This window comes from Heteronotia binoei, chromosome 3 (genome assembly GCF_032191835.1).
Source record: "Heteronotia binoei isolate CCM8104 ecotype False Entrance Well chromosome 3, APGP_CSIRO_Hbin_v1, whole genome shotgun sequence".
Lineage (NCBI taxonomy): Eukaryota > Metazoa > Chordata > Lepidosauria > Squamata > Gekkonidae > Heteronotia > Heteronotia binoei.
The window spans coordinates 146808276-146826425 of NC_083225.1; the positions used below are offsets into that span (position 1 = coordinate 146808276).

General features: G+C 43.3%; 1 protein-coding gene across 1 annotated transcript in view; it reads left to right on the plus strand.

Moving 5' to 3' along the window:
- IMPG2 (interphotoreceptor matrix proteoglycan 2) overlaps positions 1-18150 on the plus strand; it is a 115124-nt gene that overhangs the window by 11157 nt on the left and 85817 nt on the right. Inside the window, exon 3 of the mRNA XM_060234569.1 lies at positions 10855-11021. Coding sequence (XP_060090552.1) covers positions 10855-11021 — 167 coding nt within the window. The remainder of the gene's footprint in view (positions 1-10854; positions 11022-18150) is intronic.

Sequence of the window (18150 nt, forward strand, 5' to 3'; positions counted from 1 at the left end):
AACTATGAGCTAGCTCACACTAACTCAGCTTAGAGGGAATACTGGCTGGATCCCAGCCACAGGGAGATTCAACGTACCAGCCAGCCCTAAGCTTTGTAGAAACGAGGGCAACATTAAGGGAACACGTAAATGCATCCACACTAAAGGCAATCCAGCCACCTTCCTGATAGATCATTAGAGAATGGCACACATGTGGCAAACAACAGTCTTGGGGGATGCTAGTCACAAACAGAATACACTTTTTACCCAGCCATGCACCAATCAGCAGCAAAACAGGAAGCAGAGACTGAACTACAATCTGTCCTCTTATAGCTGGGAACAGTTCTTAACCATTCACCCTGCTGGGTGCACAAGAATGAGACACAGTGAAGGGAATTAGGCACACTCAGCAGCCCTGCCATCGAAACCAGCCATAGGGAGTTGGATAGGGAATATTGTAAATACAGACGTGGCAGAGTAGAAAGGCATAAGGATATACCTGGTCCCAGGTTCATATTGTGGCTATTAGCCACAGTGTATGTGTGTATATAAAATTTTTTGCCACTGTGTGACACAGAGTGTTGGACTTGATGGGCCGTTGGCCTGATCCAACATGGCTTCTCTTATGTTCTTATGTTCTTATTGCAGACAGGAAGTGCCCTGAAACTGTTAATTTGGGTTTACAATCAGAGTTGAGATTAGGGTTGCCAAATCCAATTCAAGAAATATCTGGAGACTTTGGGGGTGGAGCCAGGAGCAAGGGTGTGACAAGCATAATTGAACTTCAAAGGGAGTTCCGGCCATCACAGTTAAAGGGATCGCACACCTTTTAAATGCCTTCCCTCCATTGAAAATAATAAAGGATGGGGCACCTTATTTGGGGGTTCATAGAATTGGACCCCCTAGTCCAATCTTTTTTAAACTTGGAGGATGTTTTGAGGAGAGGCATCAGATGCTATGCTGCAAATTTGGTACCTCTATCTCAAAAACAACCCCCCCCCCCAGCTCCAGATAAATTCTCAATTCTAAATTCTTGAGAGCCAGTTTGGTGTAGTGGTTAAGTATGCGGACTCTTATCTGGGAGAAGTGGTTTTGATTCCCCACTCCACCACTTGCACCTGCTGGAATGGCCTTGGGTCAGCCATAGCTCTGGCAGAGGTTGTCCTTGAAAGGGCAGCTGCTGTGAGAGCCCTCTCAGCCCCACCCACCTCACAGGGTGTCTGTTGTGGGGGGAGAAGATATAGGAGATTATAAGCCGCTCTGAGTCTCTGATTCAGAGAGAAGGGCAGGGTATAAATCTGCAATTCTTCTTCTTCTTCAATTATATCCTACAGGAATCAGTCTCTATTGGGAATGGCGTGCGCAACTGACACCCCCCCCCTGCTTTCTGATGACCCTTTAGTGGAGGGAGGGCCTCCAAACCAGGGGATCCCCTGTCCCCACCTGGGGATTGGCAACTCTAGTTGAGATTTTGCTCCATTAAACATCATCATAAGTGTGTGTCTGTCCACACTGCTTGCTGATTGGCTGCTCCCACATGCCCATCATTTTGGCCATACACTTTCTGCCTCCTGGACTGGGGGGAGCTAATTACCAATGCAATTTCTCGGCCCAGAAACCTATGACCTCCATCATCCCTTCCCAACATTCCCCTTATGCAAACTGCATAGTCTCTCTCTCTCTCTCTCTCTCTGATACTTGGCCAATATCAGGGCATATCATGGGTGAAGAATGACTTAGAATGACTAGAGAAAGAGAGATGTAAGTCCAATAACTGAGCAGTGAAATGAATACAGGTCATACTAGCCAAGGTAGTGTTGTGCACATAGCAGCTAGCTGACATCATATAGGGGAACTGGGTCCCTCCTAGCCTCTCCATCTCTTGGATAGCTGCTGCAAGGTATCCAGATCAACACAAGGGCAGCCATTGTCCACTGAAGTAGCATAGAACAAGGGAGCTACAGGGGACTTGATGGTGTTCAGTCAGGGTCTGTACCTCTCCTCCCCCTTTTCTTGGAGGGGGCTCCACATGATAGGATGTCCCTGTTGTGTAGGGGCTGTTCCATGGGGCTCTGATCCTGCAAGGCAATATGCATTATAAATTAGGTCAGCAGTAGCACAGGCTAGCGTGGAGTGGCTGGTAGACAACCCAGACTGCAACTGTGCTTCTGGTGCCCCCACCACTAGGGAAGGGCTTGATTGTGGTATATTGTGTAGTGTATTGTGCTGACAGCATGCACTCACTGCTGGTACAATGGTGGGAGTCAGGATTGTTGGGGCAACACATAGAACAGGTCTAAGGTTGCCAATCCCCAGGTGGGGGCAGGGGATCCACTGGTTAGGAGACCCTCCCCCGTTTCAGGGTCATCAGAAAAAGGGTGTGGGAGGAGAAAATGTTTTCTGTGCATTCCATTATACTCTATGGAGACCGATTCTCATATGATATAATGAAGAATCAATCCACGGGTATCTGGAGCTCTGGGGGGAAGGGTGTTTTTAGAGATAGAGGCACCACATTTTCAGCATAGCATTTGGAACCTCTCCTCAAAACAGCTCCCAAGTTTCAAAAAGATTGGACCAGGGGGTCCAATTCTATGAGCCCCAAAAGAAGGTGCCCCTATCCTTCATTATTTCCAAATGGAGGGAAGGCATTTGAAGAGAGTGTGGTCCCTTTAAATGTGACTGCCAGAACTCCCTTCAGAGTTCAATTGTGCCTGTCACATCCTTGCTCCTGGCTCCACCCCCAAAGTCCCCAGATATTTCTGGTGTTGGACTTGGCAACCCTAAGTACAGGGAATTAGGGTGAAACAGTTACAGCAGTCCATGTTTGAGGACAGGATTCCTCCTAACTTGTCCATCTCTGTGGTGTTCATTGTCCTCCCCTTTGTTGCCTATGCCCTAGACTGGAGAACCTAGAAGGGTTCTGAGCAGAACAGAGTTACACAAATAGAACAATGTTTGTTCTCTCCCTTGGCTACTAAGCGTCCTCCGTGCAGGTCTTGCTGCGTGCTGTAAGTCTGCATAATGGGCTCCAGAGCTATAGCTCATGTCACACACCCTATCATCTGAGCTATGGGTGTCATTGGCTGCAAATTTTGTATCCTAAACTGCACTGGTGTGGGGGAAAGTTGGTTTCATAACTGTTTCCTGAACTGCTGTAGGATTTATCTGAACTATGCCAGTGTTTTCATGTTATATTGGTGCTGGAGGTGTATCAGGCTGGTGAGGCTTAGGAAGCCAACTAAGTCCTGTTCCACCCATGGTATGCCCTGATACTGGCCAAGTCTATGCCACTACAGGGACTATAACCAGCATGGCACAAGCAGAATGCTGATAGGGTTTACCACTGGCGTATCTCTAGATACATTGGCATGTCTCCAAGATAACCCCCATTCTAAGCCCTTTTAGGATGGAGTTTTGGATGTGGATGTTAGTCTTGTTTTTGACAAATCTCCAGAGGAAGCAAAATTTGAACTGGAAGAAAGCACCAATTCATAGTTGTTTTGTATTCTCCTGCCTCATATCAAGTGAACGATAAACTCCTGTTTCTATAGAATGTAGGTATTATGTTGAGAAATAACTGAATAATTGAGAATGGGGTCTAATTTTAATTGGAGTACCTGGGAAAGGAAAACTCTTTCTTGTAGAACTGGATTCTCTAAAGCTATGGATTTTCGGGTCATTCACAGAAAGACATTAGACATATACATAAAAAAGCAAAATATGTGAAACAGTCTAAACTGTAGGCTGCCACATCCATGTTTACAAAGTCCACAGTTTAGTGTACACTGCTAAATAATTTCATTTTAATGAGTCAAACATACTCATTTAAATATATCCCCGTATTATATGGATGTAATTGATGCCACTATTATTTTAACATTCAGCTGATTCTGTGAACCTTTAAAGAGCCTTCCCACCAAAGAAATGACTGCACAGAAATAGCAATTCTATGAAAGAGGCTACTAGGATACATCCTTCACTAATTTCCTCACTACTCTCCTGAATCACCAGCTGTTAAACTTTGGGCTTTTCGAGTTTTAACAGCACATCAAGTAAGAATATTGGTCTGGTATCACCTCCAAAACAGGATGGCTTTCTTGACTCAATATTCTAGTAGTGGCTGTACATGGTTCAGTCCTTAAGAAGTACAAATGGGATTATACATGGATTAAAAGCGAGCACTGCTCATTTACACAAATGACCAAGAAAGCTGCCCCACCCCCAGTAGACATCCCGAACTTGTCATGTGCTGTCCCTCCAGTTAACCTAGTAAATCCCTTTCAATAGAACAAAACATAATAGGCTAAATAACTCTTACTGCTTGGAAAGATAAATGGCTCTTGAACAGTAAAACACCTGTCAAGTAGACACTTCCCGAAACTGGCAATGCCTAGGTAGAGAGAAACTGATGTGCAGTCATTTCTTTGGTGGGAAGGCTCTTTAAAGGTTCACAGAATCAAATAATAGTGGCATCAATTTACATCCTATTATTTTAGGAAGATAGTGTAATTAGAAACGAAGCAGAATGTATCAAATACATTAAATATAAGTGTTACTCACAGATGTCAGAGAGACATGGAGATTTAAGGGTTAAGTTACAAAATAGTGCAGGTATTTGCATCATCAAGAACTCCATCCAATAGGTGGCCAGTTCATATACATTCCAAACACTACTCCAAACTCTAATGGCCTGGTTTGCCAGACAAAGATTACATTTTTGTATTAATACTTGTATGATAGCTCAAGAAAGCCAGTTCACATGTTCATATTAATTTCATTTCATTTTCTCCAGTGTGCTGATTTTTATATTTGCCAGTTATTGGCTCTCTAAGATCATACAAAGCAATCCAAATGCAGTTGTTCAAATTATGAAATACAGCTTGTCCAACAAGCATTGTTTTCACAATCTCTCCTTTGTTGTATTCCTATGGGAAAGAAAGCTCTAGCTAATTTTCAAAATTCTTTTTATTTTTGCCTTAGGCAAACTGCTGAAAAAGTAATATGCAAGATTCATTTATTTGCCCCCTGTGCCAATTTTTTTTTAAAGCTCTACCCTTTTAGAGGGGTGAGTTAATTTGAAATTAAGCTCTAACCCCAGAGCCACCAAAACCTAGTAGGTTCTATTCCTAGCACTTCCCAAACTTGTTATGCTCCATACCCTTGCCCCGCCCTCTGATTTAAAGAGCTGGCAACCCCTTTTGACCATCACTAATGCAAATGTTAACATTACTTGAGAAAATAGCTTATTCATGTTTCTAGTGAAAAGGTTCTATGAAATGAGGGTTGTCAAGATTTGTCAAAAATGTCCTGTTGCTTTAGTAGAGGCTTAATGTCTGGAAATGTGCAGCTGAAGCTTTCATAGCATGGAGGTAAACTAGCCCAGCCTAGCCCAATCTTGTCAGATCTTGGAAGTGAAACAGGACTGGACCTGGCTAGTGTCTAGATAGGAAACCTTCAAGGAATACTAGCATGTGACACAGCAGCAAACCACCTCTAAATGTTTCTTGCCTTGAAAACCCTACAGGGTCACCATAAGTCAGCTGTGACTTGACAGCACTTTCCATTACCAAATAGCACCACCTGGTGAAAACATCCCATTAAAGGAACAGGGCATTTTTTTTCTCCAGACAGTTGGTAACCATGTCATAAATACATGCAGTAGGTCTGAACTGTAACAGAGAATGCATTTTTTGAAGAAAAAATACTGTGTAAGACATCTGCTTTTCATTTTAGCAATAATATAAAAGGAGTCTTCAAAATGGGGCAAAAATTTGGTGTCTCCCATTTTTACCAATGTTGCCTGGACACCACCAATGTGATGAAATCACTTCTGGTACATGTTGGAAGTAACATCACATCATCAGTAATGTTACCTGGGCTTCTCTCCCTCTTCTGGTAAGCAGGCACCTGGAAACCCTACTTCTATGGCAGAGCAGGGATTCAATCCTGGGTCTCCCAGATCCTAGTCTGACCTCATCATCACTATACTGCAGTGGCTCTCTGATCCACCAGGTCATGAAGCCAGACAAGGAGAAGAAACATTTAGGGCAGAGTTTCCTATTTGCAGGGTCGCGACCCGGTACCAGGCCATGGAAGCCTCACTACTGGGTCACAAGAAAAGCCAAAGGTAACCCCACCCCCAGCAAAGCATCAACTCTGCTCTGCTTCCTTCCCCCGTCTCTCTGTTGTGTAGAGAAAAGCTAGTCTTGAAGACTGACACAGGCTGCAAAGCCTGAGCTCCATTTGACTTCCTTCCTTCCCGTCTGTGTTGTGCAGAGAAAAGTTAGTCTTGAAGACTGACACAAGCTGCAAAGCCTGAGCTCCATTTGGCTTCCTTCCTTCCTTCCTTCCTTCCTTCCTTCCTTCCTTCCTTCCTTCCATCTCTGTGTTGTTCAGAGAGGAGCTGGGCTGCCTCTCCTTTCTTCTCCCCTCCTCCCAGTGTCTGAGAGAAAAGCTGGAGTCCACTGGCACTTTAGACCCATGAAATGTTCTTCAAGGCATAAGCTTTCATGTGCCTTGCAGTATGTTCTTTTGGGGAGATTTCCCTGGGCGCAAAGAAGGGGGGGATGATTTTTTCATCCAGGAGGGGCGGGGCATAGGCATTCCAGTAGCTATTTTTTTAACCAAATGACCCCTAGGCAGAATAGTTGCAAGTTGGGATCATCAAATGGTGAGTAAGGCCTGCCTTTCTTTCTTTCTTTCTTTCTTTCTTTCTTTCTTTCTTTCTTTCTTTCTTTCTTTCTTTCTTTCTTTCCCTGCAAGTTATGTTCTATCTGTATTCTTGGTGCTGGGGGAGGGGGGAAGAAACAGTGGGAGGGCTTCTAGTGCCCTGGCCCCACTGGTGGACATTCTGGTGCTTTTGGGGCATTGTATGAGAGAATTTTGGACTGGATGGTCCACTGGCCTGATTCAACATGGCTTCGCTTATGTTCTTTCTTTCCATGTCTTTCTTTTCCTTTCCTTTCCTTTCCTTTCCTTCCATTTCATTCTTTCCCTTTCTCTTTCTTTCCTTCCTTCCATTTTTACTGGATGAAACTTTTCTGTTCAGCATACTGTTGTTGCAGACATAGGAGCTCTGCCAATTAAAAGTTGGCATCCCCAGTTGTAGCCAGCTGGCCTTTCTATGAGATTTCTGTGTGAGTGAGTGAGAGTGAGAGGTGTGGGGCAGAAAGAGATTATTGGAGGCTACCACTGTATATCTCAACAGCACTGGAAGTGATGGTACTATGAATGCACCGTTTTACTGGTCCTGTTTTTAACAGCTGTCTGACACCAAAATTAAACTCCTCCTGTAAATATTAAAAAGGATGAAAGAAGTTCACTGGCTAAATATCTGCACAACAGGTTGCTTTTAAAGGCGTGAGAAACACAGCCAGTAAAAAGCTGCAAGCCCCTCATAAATATCCTTTTGGGGATAACTGCAGAAAAGCTTGTATGAACTTCATATAACTTGAAATTAATTCATTAATTGCACTACAATTCTCTGCTACCTTTCACAGCAATTTCCCAGTGTTTCAGCCAAGGGAAAGTATGAAAAATAGCTGTCAAAAGATTTTCTTGAAACCAAGCAAGCTTGGTTGTAGCTTGAGGCAGGGTTCCAGTTAGTAGCAGCTGAAGGAAGGGCCTACTAAATGTGTCAGCATATTTTGAAGTAAAACAGCTTGCAGGGCTCAGTGTGGGTGGTACACAGTGCTGGCATTACTGATGGCAATGGCAACAGCACTCCCAACTGCATACACTGGCCAGTGTTATTGAGGAAGGGGTGTGTAGGTGGTTCAGGCAATTGAACATGGGCATTAGGAGTGCTTGCAAGCTGGAGAAGAACACACAAACAGATAGGTACATGCAGATGTGGGGGTGGAAAGAAAAGACTCTGGGAATGTATGAAAAAGTTGCACACTGCCCACTTTCCACCCCTATTTCGGCTCAGCATGAGTTTCAGAGAGATTTTTCTGAAAACGAAGTTACTTCAGAAGAAGAGGCAGGTTTGGGGGAGTGCCCTGGAAGTGACATCACAGGAAAAGGTGGAGTTTTGGTTCAGTGTGCCTCGGAAGTGACATCACTTGGCCCTTGACCTGGAATGGACACCACAGGAAATGACATGATTCTTGTCTCCCAGCTCCACCCCCAAAGTCTCCTGGCTCCACCCTCAAATTTTAGAGGGCCACGAAGAAGAAGTATAAAAATAACCAGGCCACGGGAAAGAAAAGTTTGGGAAACCCTGATTTAGGGGCTGGCCTAAAAAGTCCTCCTCCCCTCCTTTTTTTGCATTGAAAATGTCCAACCACAACTTCTGGATTGGCTTTAAAAGAAGGTGATTTTATATGCTCAAGACTTACCGTACTCTATAATGGGATTCAGTGGAAACTGCAGTAACTGAGTTCTTTACATCCTGCAGAAAGGTATCTGCAGGTGAGCAGACAAGCAGTTAATTGCGACTCTGGTTTAAATTGGCATTGTCAGCAATGTGAAGTAAAGAGAGCTTCCTTTTATTTTTCAATATATTGCTAAATATGTACAATAATACTTTCCATTCTGAACTTGTTCCATTTTTCCACATGAAAGTATAAGCAATCCACTTCAGTGGATTTTCCTGACACAGCAGAAGGTACACTGACTTCCCAAAGCTTTATCCCTTCTGTCCATAAGAGAGGCCCGCTGGTCCCTAAGTTCATGTTTGGTTAATGCAATAAGAACCCACAGATGGTGGTGAGCTTTTGAGGCTGGACTCAGTGGGGTGGCTGTCACACTAACTAACTGGAAGGGCAGATACTAAATCTCTAAGCTAGTTGGAGGCGACTAAGGTGTTTAGAGGAAGCAACAGCTTGCATTTGGAAACAGTTATCCTGCCTAATTCTTTTTTTAAATTGAGCATTAATTAAAAGGAGAGGAGAACAGAGATATCATTAAGAAGAGGACTAGGGGCCTGAAGCCAATACAGAAAGCAATAGGAGCCCCTGGGGGCGGGGGGGCGGGGAGGAAAAGAAAAAAGTATTTAATTAACACTTATTACCCTTGGCCTCTGAGTTGACAGAATAATGTCAGTTAGCCTTTCAAAACCTCTGCTACTGAAAAACATAAATTGTACAGATAGTAGTTGATGTGAAATTTTATCAATTTTGTTTTGCCCTAGCCACAATGGAGTTCATTTGTTTGGAAGTAGAACACAAACTACTTAATGGGACTAAAAAATTTTCTGACAGTGATGAAGCTTTACTTCTAAGGAGCCTACTTGTATAACAACAGGGAACATGACTAACATATGTGTAGCATTTGGCCTCTACCATTAATCATGGTGCTCTGTAATATTAAAGCAACGTGCAAGTATCAAATCCAAGAAATTCACAGCTAAAGGTTATAACAAGAGGGAAAGAAAATGAGATGACAAAGAAGAAAAAGATTGAGAAAAGGGGGTAATTCAGCCTGACTAAATCCTTCTGCTCCTGACCTTAGCATTAGTCCCCCTCCTGAATGCATTCTCCACTTGTGCCTGGGAGATGGGCTAGACCGGGGGTGGCTGACGGTACCTCTCCATATCCATATTTTTTTTTGCCTACAACTCCCATCAGCCTCAGCCACTGGCCATGCTGGCTGGGGCTAATGGGAGTTGCAGGTAAAAAAACATCCGGAGAGCTACCGTTGGTCACCCCTGGGCTAGACTGTCCCTAAGGCTAGGGTAGCCAACTCCAGGTTGGGAGGTTCCTGGAAATTTGGAGAGCGAAGGGACCTCAGCAGGGTATAATGCCATATAGTCCACCTTCCAAGTAGCCATTTCTCCCCTGGGAACTGATCTCTGTAGTCTGAAGATCAGATTCAGTTGTAATTCCAGGGGATTGCAAGGCCCCACTGGGAGGTTGGCAATCTATCTAAGAGTACAAATAATGGTCATGGCATATGAATTAACCTAGTTATTTATTCCTTTATACCCCACCTTTCTCCCCACTGGGGACCTAAAGTAGCTTACATTTTTCTCCTCCTCTCCATTCCTCACAACAGTCCTGTCACTGGGTGCTCATTGGAGCAAATAACAGAGCTATTCTTATGTGCTGATTAAATAAATACATATGAAGTTGCCATAATGTACATATGAGGATGAGGCTGTTCCATCAAGTTCAGTACTGTCTACTTTGACAGTACACAGCACTTCAGGATCTCAGGTACAAAAAGCTCTTTCCCAAAATCTTCCCCAAGAGATTTATTAACTGGATACCAGGGACTGAACTTGGGAGCTTTGTGTGCAAAGCACACATGATTAGGGTTGCCAGCTTTGAGCTGGGAAATACCTAGAGATTTTGGAGGTGGAGAATGGGGAAGAGAGGGACCTCAATGGGGTATAATGCCATAGTGTTCACCTTCTAAAACAGCCATTTTCTTCAGGGGAATGGATCTCTGCAATTTGGAGACCAGTTGTGGGAGATCTTCAGCCACCACCTAGAGAATGATAAGTATCAAAATACAAAACGAATAATATCAGTACATATCACCAAGTTAAAACCTCATAAGTTACTCAACGTTCCTACTGTCCTTATGCGGCTGAAAGCCACTAAATTACATGCAGTCCAGTATTTGGACCACCTACTTTTAATACTGGACTGAATGTAATTTAGTGGCTTTCAGCCGCATAAGGACAGTAGGAACACTGAGTAACTTATGAGGTTTTAACTTGGTGATATGTACTGATATTATTCGTTTTGTATTTTAATACTTATTATTCACAACAAGTTAAAATTGCATTTTACACGGAGAGTTTTTTTCTTTTTGTTGTGGCTTAGTCTCTCCTCCGTCGTCCCATTTACATTGTGACACCACCTGGAGAATGGCAACCCAATGCCACAGCTTCTCCCCTAATAATAATAAATACTACTTTTTCAGTGTGCCAGGAAGCTGTATGGGAAGTCTTCAAAACATTCTGGGAACGACTCCCAGGACGCGAAGAACATCAAAACTGGCTGAATGTATGTGAGGAAGGAACTATGAGTATATTTGAGATGGGAACCAACTTTAGTCAGTCTGAAGAACATCAAAGCCTCATCATGAAGGTAAGGGAAAATATTTAAAATTAATTTTAAATTAAAACATTTGTATACTGCTTTTTTACTCAATTTAGGATTGAAGCAAACAGAAACATTCAGTAGTTGGGTTATGTAATTAAGTTATATTTACTATGTCAAAGCCACTTGCACATACCTTTCAATTATTTGGTTGCAGCGTTCTGTAACAGTTAAGTATTTAAAACATTTTTCAAGGGAAGCCCCAGGGATAACACATGCCAGTAATCAAAGATGTATGTGGTTCGATGGTTGATGTGGTGGACCAGGCCTGCGTCTACTAGCTGGCCTCGGCCCTGCCCACCCCTTTCTGGTATGCTGACCTGAAGGGGTCATTCCACTCTACTGCCTCAGGGTATTGCTACCACTGTCCTGTTTGGGGCTCTGGTTAGGCTGGACAGCCTCCTAACCTCCCTCTGAACTCACTAGGAACCCTTCTTGGAGCTTCCCATGGATCGTTGGGGCTCCCCTGGAGAGTTGGCAACCAAATGCTCTACTAATTCTCTCCACCTTTGGGATTCCCCAACCCACTGTTAGTTCCAAGTGATTGGGGGAAACTATGTGGTACAGAGGAACTCCAGATTGTAACAAAATGTTTACAGACTATAACTACAAGCATTTCAAAAAGTGAACAGAAGAAACAAATCAAAGTAGATAAAAAACACTCCTTCTCTCCCTGTTTTAATACTTGCCTTAACTGGACGACATGCAGAGCAGGCACCTTGCTTAGACTGTTGCAAGTTCCACTGTACACTCCTGGAATTGTAGCAAACTCAGGGCTCCCCCCCCCCCCAAATCACTAATATGTAATGCAGTTTCCGCCCAGGAACTGGTTTACCCTCTTGTAGTATTCTGGGAGACAGACCTAAAGAACTTCCTGGCTCTCTAGGAGGCCTCCCCAGAATTGCTGTTTCCAGACAGGAGGGGAGGGGAGAATGAGGAGGAGATTAGGCCAAAGCCTACCTCAAGTTTGACAACCTCCTCCTAGCCAACTCCCAACTAAATACCAGCCAAAATGGCATTTCTCCATAGGTGATGATACCGAAAGGTGCTTATAAATGGAAAAGACTCAACACAATAAGTACTTACCATGTCTTTCTCTTGCCAGAAGTCATCCATCATGGCAATTAAAAATGTTTTAGTCTAGAAGGAGGCCAGAAGCCAGACTGAAAAATGCATCTAGCTAATGTATCATTGAGAACTGCCTGCAGTGGGGCAACCATAGCATGCTCAACCACCTTGCCCCCAAGGAAGGAGGGTTTATATGAAAGCATTCTGAACAATTTCCTGCAGTTTAGCTCAATTTTTTTCTGGGGTGGGCAGAATGAACACATGGTTGGATCTATGCAGGAAAATCTTGAAGGTGAATGTGAGAGCCAGTTTGGTGTAGTGGTTAAGTGTGCGGACTCTTATCTGGGAGAACCGGGTTTGATTCCCCATTCCTCCACTTGCACCTGCTAGCATAGCCTTGGGTCAGCCATAGCTCTGGCAGAGGTTGTCCTTGAAAGGGCAGCTGCTGTGAGAGCCCTCTCCAGCCCCACCCACCTCACAGGGTGTCTGTTGTGGGGGAGGAAGGTAAATGAGATTGTGAGCTGCTCTGAGACTCTTCGGAGTGGAGGGTGGGATATAAATCCAATATCAACAATAGCAGTGTAAATTCCCAGTAATGAGTGGATTCTGCATGTCATTTCTGGAGAGCCAGTTTGGTGTAGTGGTTAAGTGTGCAGACTCTTATCTGGGAGAACCGGGTTTGATTCCCCACTCCTCCACTTGCACCTGCTGGCATGGCCTTGGGTCAGCCATAGCTCTGGCAGAGGTTGTCCTTGAAAGGGCAGCTGCTGTGAGAGCCCTCTCCAGCCTCACCCACCTCACAGGGTGTCTGTTGTGGGGGAGGAAGGTAAAGGAGATTGTGAGCCGCTCTGAGACTCTTCGGAGTGGAGGGCGGGATATAAATCCAATATCATCATCTTCTTCTTTCTTGACTCAATGTCATTTTCTTGACTCTATGGGCACCACGCAGCAAAACCTATGAATACTTACTTCATTTATACCTTGTCTTTCTCTCCAATGGAGACCCAAAGCAATTTACATGGTTCTTTTCTCCATTTTATACTCACAGTAACCCTGTGAGGTAGATTAGGCTGTGAGAGTGTGACCGATTTCCCACTAGGCTTGTTCTGGTGTTGGAGGTCTTTTTCCCCTGACGCTTCCATCCAATTTTGCACAAACTGCCCCGGGGCTGAGAGTTGCCTCGCCTCTTTCCCATGGCAAGCAAGATCCTCTGAAAACTAGTTTCTGCTTGCTGAGGGAAACAGGCAGGGCAAGTTGCAGCCCTGGGGCAGCTTGTGTGAAATTGGACAGAAGCATCAGGAGGAAAAGAGCTTTAACACCAGAACAAGCCTAGTGGGGAATCAGTCTGTGAATAGACCAAGGTCACCTAGCAAGCTTCCACATTAGAGCAGGGATGCAAACCTGGGTCTCCCAGATCCTAGTTTTACACTCTAGCCACTACTCCAAAGTAGCATATGACTGAATGCTTTTGCTAAACAGTGCTTAGTTCTTGGGTTGTCTTTATTTCAAATATTGTTTCTTCAAGAACAAAGCTAGCCTCTGATCCTAGGAATGCAGACAAATAAACCTACTTGTTGGTTCTGGCATATTGTGCTTGGATTATTCTATAAGAAAAGGAGACAGAGCAGTTTGGGTATCGGTGGTATTCCACGTTTCTGTTATTTCTGTCTAATTTTTCTCCTTTATTCGTATCGTCAACCTTTTTAAGTGCCTTGTAAGCCAAATAAATAAAAATAGAAAAAATAAACCTAACCAACCAATCTGCAAATTGGTTGCTGTTGTGCTGGAAATAAAGTTATGATATCTAGATGGGTATCTGCTGGCCTCAAACATGGATTTGCAAATTGATAGGGTGGCATGCCTCTTGTGCATCAATAATTTATCAGATTCTGTAAGTATCTAAAAGCCTAATCAGGGGCTGAGTGATACCAGGCAACATTCTGAACTTCCTGCAACAGGCTGCCTACCTGCTCTTTACTTGTTCTGTTGTTCACATTCTTATTTGCAAACATAGAGCCTGATATAAGGCACCAGCTTCTTGGCTTCTGTGGCACAGCAGAGTATCAAGTGATGGAAGGATGGAAGAGTTTGCAGGTTATTTATTGAAAACATCTTGGTGATGTTATAATGTTCTTTGTGCCAAGTATAGAGCACAGGGATGAAGCCAAGGAAAGAGGGCTGCAAATATCTCATAATCACACTGTAGGGCTGCCAAGCCCCCGGCTTTTCCACCTAATGTTGCTTTGGAGATTGCAGGCAGTTCCTGGAGTCCTGCCACCTTATAGAGGAGCCAAGAAGGTAGAGGTACCCAACCCGCCGGCCCACATTGGTACCATAGAGTTTTTCCCTCCCAAATGGTTAGAGTGTCCAGGAAAACCATTGATTTCCCCCAAAAACGCCTAGAGTGGCCATTGTGCAATGTCGTTGGCATGATGACATCATGCCACGCATGCTTTGCATGCAAGAGGTAAGTCCCCCACCGGAGACTCCAAGAGACTTGGCAACCCTATCATACTGAGACATGAGCACAGAGGCACTGCATTAAATGGAAAGAAGCACAGGAGGGACCCGAGTCAGCTGGCTGGTGAGGGGAAAATGAGAAACTCCAGGGGATAAGGTGCATGCTCAAACTTGCTGATGTCATTTTCTGTATGCCCAGAAGCAATTTCAGTACTTTGCCTGGAGACGCGGCGGATGCTCTAGCATTTGGACAAAACTTTATGGTTACTCCCATATGAATCATGCCTCAAAGGCCAAAACTCCTCTTTCCCCTGCTTTTACTGATAGAAGCCAAGCCTTGATGGCTGGCAGTGCTGGTGTGGTTGATATTTTATTTCTTGACGATATAGGTGATGCTTCTAGTATATGGGGGGAGGAGGGTGGTTAACCCTCAATATATTTTATTTTTAGATTATGAATTTTTTTGCAAACCTGGACTTGTCTGCTCACAGCTCTAGACTCTGGCTTTAAGTATCCACAGATTTGGACATACTGAAAACTAGATATATTGATATCTGTGATTATTATATTGTAAACACATTGCTGATAGATGTATGTTTTTAAAATACTTTATTTCCAATGGCATTGCTATTCATAGTGAATAGAAATATTTAATCAGCTATATTTGATAGAAGCCGGCATTAAGACGTACAGGATTAAACTAATACAGATCAGAAAGGGGATTCCCTAATCCTTACAGGACTCATTGTCAAGGAACACATTTCCCTTTTGACCTTCCCCTTTCATGTGCCTCTAAAGTAAGTAATGCTCATATCAATTATGTGGTAATTATATCCCATTTAGTTTTGAATTTAGTACTTTATTGCAAACTGTTGTTCAAATAAAATTATTAGAATTTGCATTGTTTTGGAATTTACATTATTAAAAAAGCTTAGGGCTGCCTAATAAATAGTATGTCAAATTCTCTTTCTCTCCATAATGTCTAGTTCAATTTACCTCATGTCCTGGTATCATCATACTGAGTGTTTCCCCACCTCCTAGTGGCAATCAATTAAGTGGATCTGGAGCAGGAAAAAGGATATTCTAATGGTATTAGGGCATGAGGTGAACTGAAGAGCTCATTCTAGAGCTTCTAGAGTTCTTCCATCTGCCATAACAGAAAGGGGAATGTGATCTCCCTAACAACTTTAAAATGAGCTTTTCCACCTAATGTTGCTTTGGAGACTGCAGGCAGTTCCTGGAGTCCTGCCACCTTATAGAGGAGCCAGAAAGGTAGAGGTTCTCTGATTGTTTAACATAGGGGCTGCTAAACAGTACTATTGTTAACTAATGTTAACTAATTATTCTGTTTTGTAGCACATATTGAGAACTCTCTTTTAATTTTTTTTTATTTCACATTTATATCCTGCCTTTCTAGGGTTGCCAAGTCCAATTCAAGAAATATCTGGTGATTTGGGGGGTGGAGCCAAGAGACTTTGGGGGTGAAGCCAGGAGACATTGGGGCAGACCCAGGAGCAAGGGTGTGACAAGCATCATTGAACTCCATCATTGAACGCCATCACATTTAAAGGGACAGCACACCTTTTTAAATGCCTTCCTTCCATAGGAAATAATGAAGGATAGGGGCATCTTCTTTTGGGGCTCACAGAATTGGCCCCCTTGGTCCAATCGTTTTGAAACTTAGGGGGTATTTTGGGGAGAGGCACTAGATGCGATACTGAAAATGTGGTGCCTCTATCTCAAAAAACAGCCCCCTCAGAGCCCCCGATACCTCCAAATCAATTCCCCATTATACCCTATGAGAATTGATCTCCACATAGGGAATAATGAAGTGCCCAGCAGACATTTCCCTCCCCTGTTTCTGGTGACTCTGAAGCGAGGGATTGGCGTCTTTACTCATGAGTTGCTGCCAACTTCTTCAAAGTAACACAGACACACCATCCCAAGAGAAAGTCTTTCAATCGGAGACTGAAGCCTCCGGAGGGGGAAAGACACATGGGGGCTGTGGGGGTGGGGCTTCCCCCCGCTGGCCAGCTGACTGGGGATGGGAAGGAACCTGGGAAAGTGAGAGAACCCCCTCTGGGACCTAGGGATTGGCAAGCCTATGTCTTTCTGCCCTCACAAGGGCCACCAAGGCAGTTAACAAATGGGATATGCATAACAAAATCACATTTTAAAACCACTAAAACTAGTCTTGTACCCCCTTCAAAACCCCACAGATCAGGCATGTCCAACTTCAAATAGGTCGTGATCTATTTTTTCCGGACAAAAGTGCTGGTGATCTACCACCATGAAAATTAAGTTTCAAATTAGTTTCAAATTAGATTTTAACCCACCAAAGTTGGGTTCCACACACCCCCATTTACAATGCACCTTCTGTCATTTACTGGTAAGCAAAATAAGCAAAAACAAAACAGAGACGAAGATCCAGAAAGACTGCGAACAGTTTTTCTTAAATTTTTATTGTTATAACTTTCTTTAACTTTTATTGAGTAATTTGTATTAAATGTAGGTCAAGTATTGATCCAGGCTGATCTTGTGCAATCTTTAAAACTTCACTCTTGCTAATTAGTGAGACGTCTGAGCCTGCATTTCATCCACCAGCTTTTTGAAGTTGGGTGAATATTGCGTGAAGGCCAGTCTCAGGGAATCTTGGAGATGTTCATCTGTCATGTTGGAACTCTGTGTACTCTTTGTCGTTTTCAGATGGGAAAACGCAGATTCACACAAATAAGTTGAACTGAAACAGGAGTGTACAGCTTCACTGCATCTTCTCAAGTTGGGAAATTTGTCTCTAGGCACTAGCTTCCAAAACGATTCTTGTTCAGCATGGGTCTTGAGAAAAATGTCATTTTTAAGGGTTACTATTTGTTTTCAAGAGATGCCTTGTTCAATGAGTAAATTTTACTGATAGCAGCTGCAGTTTCCTTAATGTCCATATCTGCTTTGAATGGGTATGACAAGTACTCCACAACTTTTTCAATTTTTTGGAAGTCACAAAATCTTTTTTTCAAATTCCTGGATAACAGAGCAGATTTCTGTCACATACTTCTCTTTCTGAAAAACAAAATTTGGATATTGTCCCAGATGGTCCTGCGTATTAGGAAAACGATCAAAAGTGTTGTTTGCAAGGTCAATCATCATTAGCTCAAATTTGCTCTTGTAGGATGAAACTGTACTCATCATCTCGTCAATGCATTTGTTTTTACCTTATAGTTCAATGTTCATATCACTTAGTTCACCTGTAAAGTCAGCGAGCAATGCCAGATCATATAACCACTCCTCATCTTCCAACTCTCCTTCAAAAACCTTCTTATTTCATTCAGCAAATCACAAAATCTTTGCAGAAATTTGTGCCTACTTAGTCACCTTACATCTGTGTGCAAAATGATTTCTGCTGCCCCTTCATCAAGAGTAAGATTGAAAAGCCATCTTTGAAGTGATCTTCCATGAACTGAATTTACAATTTTGAAAGTGATGTCCATGACAGTCTTTGTACTGAGTCTGTTGCTTGCCAAAACTTGCTGGTGAGTGATGCAGTGGTAAGAAAGGAAATCTGGAAAAATGTCATGCTGTCTACAGAGGCCTA